At 24.9% G+C, this 1,090-nt stretch overlaps 1 protein-coding gene across 1 annotated transcript, besides 1 other annotated feature; it reads right to left on the reverse strand.

Moving 5' to 3' along the window:
• Nucleotides 1-135: 135 nt before the first annotated feature.
• On the reverse strand, nt 136-840 carry EDI_105590 (uncharacterized protein; the record flags this gene model as incomplete). Its single annotated transcript, XM_001738432.1, has 1 exon — nt 136-840. One exon carries the CDS (start codon nt 838-840, stop codon nt 136-138), a length of 705 nt encoding a protein of 234 aa, XP_001738484.1.
• Nucleotides 808-857: a sequence feature (AT_rich).
• Between the last annotated feature and the right edge of the window lie 233 nt (nt 858-1,090).

Here is a 1,090-nt window from a genome sequence, read left to right on the forward strand (position 1 = left end):
TGGGATGCTATTGCACGTCTTGATCTCATAATTTTTCTTAGTTTAGTGAAAAATAAAGAAAGAAAGAATAAGAGAAACGATTAATTAGATTCTAGTAATGATATTATTATCATTGAATCTTTGTCTTATAAGAGACTAAAAAAGACATAAAAAGATAGTTACAAGAACAACTATCATTGAGAATAATGGATTCATCATTTCAGCACTATTATCAACATGATTATAATTATAGTCATAATCTAAATTTAATCCTGGTAATTCTTCTTTTGAAGGGTCAATATAAAAATAATTTTTCTGAGTATTTGCAAAACAAATATCTAAATCATTAGTGAAGTTATTAACAAAGTCTAAACAATATGAGTCAGAGTATTCACCACCATAAATTGTATTATTTACTATAGTGATATTTAACCATCTTCCATTGTCAGGAAAACATAATTTCTTTTTAGAAAAAATAGTTTGTAAGTTTTTACATCCTTGGTCATGATATGTATAAATGAGAAGATATGAATTCCTAATTTCATCAATAGTAGAATAATTAATTTGAAGTGTACGGTTTTCAATAGGAGCAAATGCATTTTTACAATTTTCCATAGTACTGTAATAAGTAAAATTCATGTGTGTATTATTATTATAAAAGAAATAAGCAGCATAATCACTAAAATCAATACAACTATTAAGAGGATAATATTCAGTTTGATATTCATTGTTAACATATTTAAAGTAATTGTATGGCTTATCCTCATTTATAGAATTAAGTACATTGTCTTGGGCATCAATAATATCATAGTGAAATCTTCCTTCAACATTAATAATTGTTAAAATAATAAAAAAAAACATTAAACAAATTTATATATCCCAAATTCAATAAAGTCTTAGTTTGTAAGAGAGATTCATTGATAATTCAACAGAACAGCAACCATGAAGAGAGTCTAATAATAGATAGATAATTTTAACAGAAAGATACAGTTAATAATCATTCTTTAATCAGATTAACATTAGTTAATGAGAGATGTCGCTATCAGTTAAATCATTTGAGAATCTAATTGATAATAAGTTAATCAGGGGATTGACAGTATAAGAGATGATT

Source organism: Entamoeba dispar, genomic scaffold (assembly GCF_000209125.1).
Source record: "Entamoeba dispar SAW760 scf_1105229461367 genomic scaffold, whole genome shotgun sequence".
Lineage (NCBI taxonomy): Eukaryota > Evosea > Mastigamoebida > Endamoebidae > Entamoeba > Entamoeba dispar.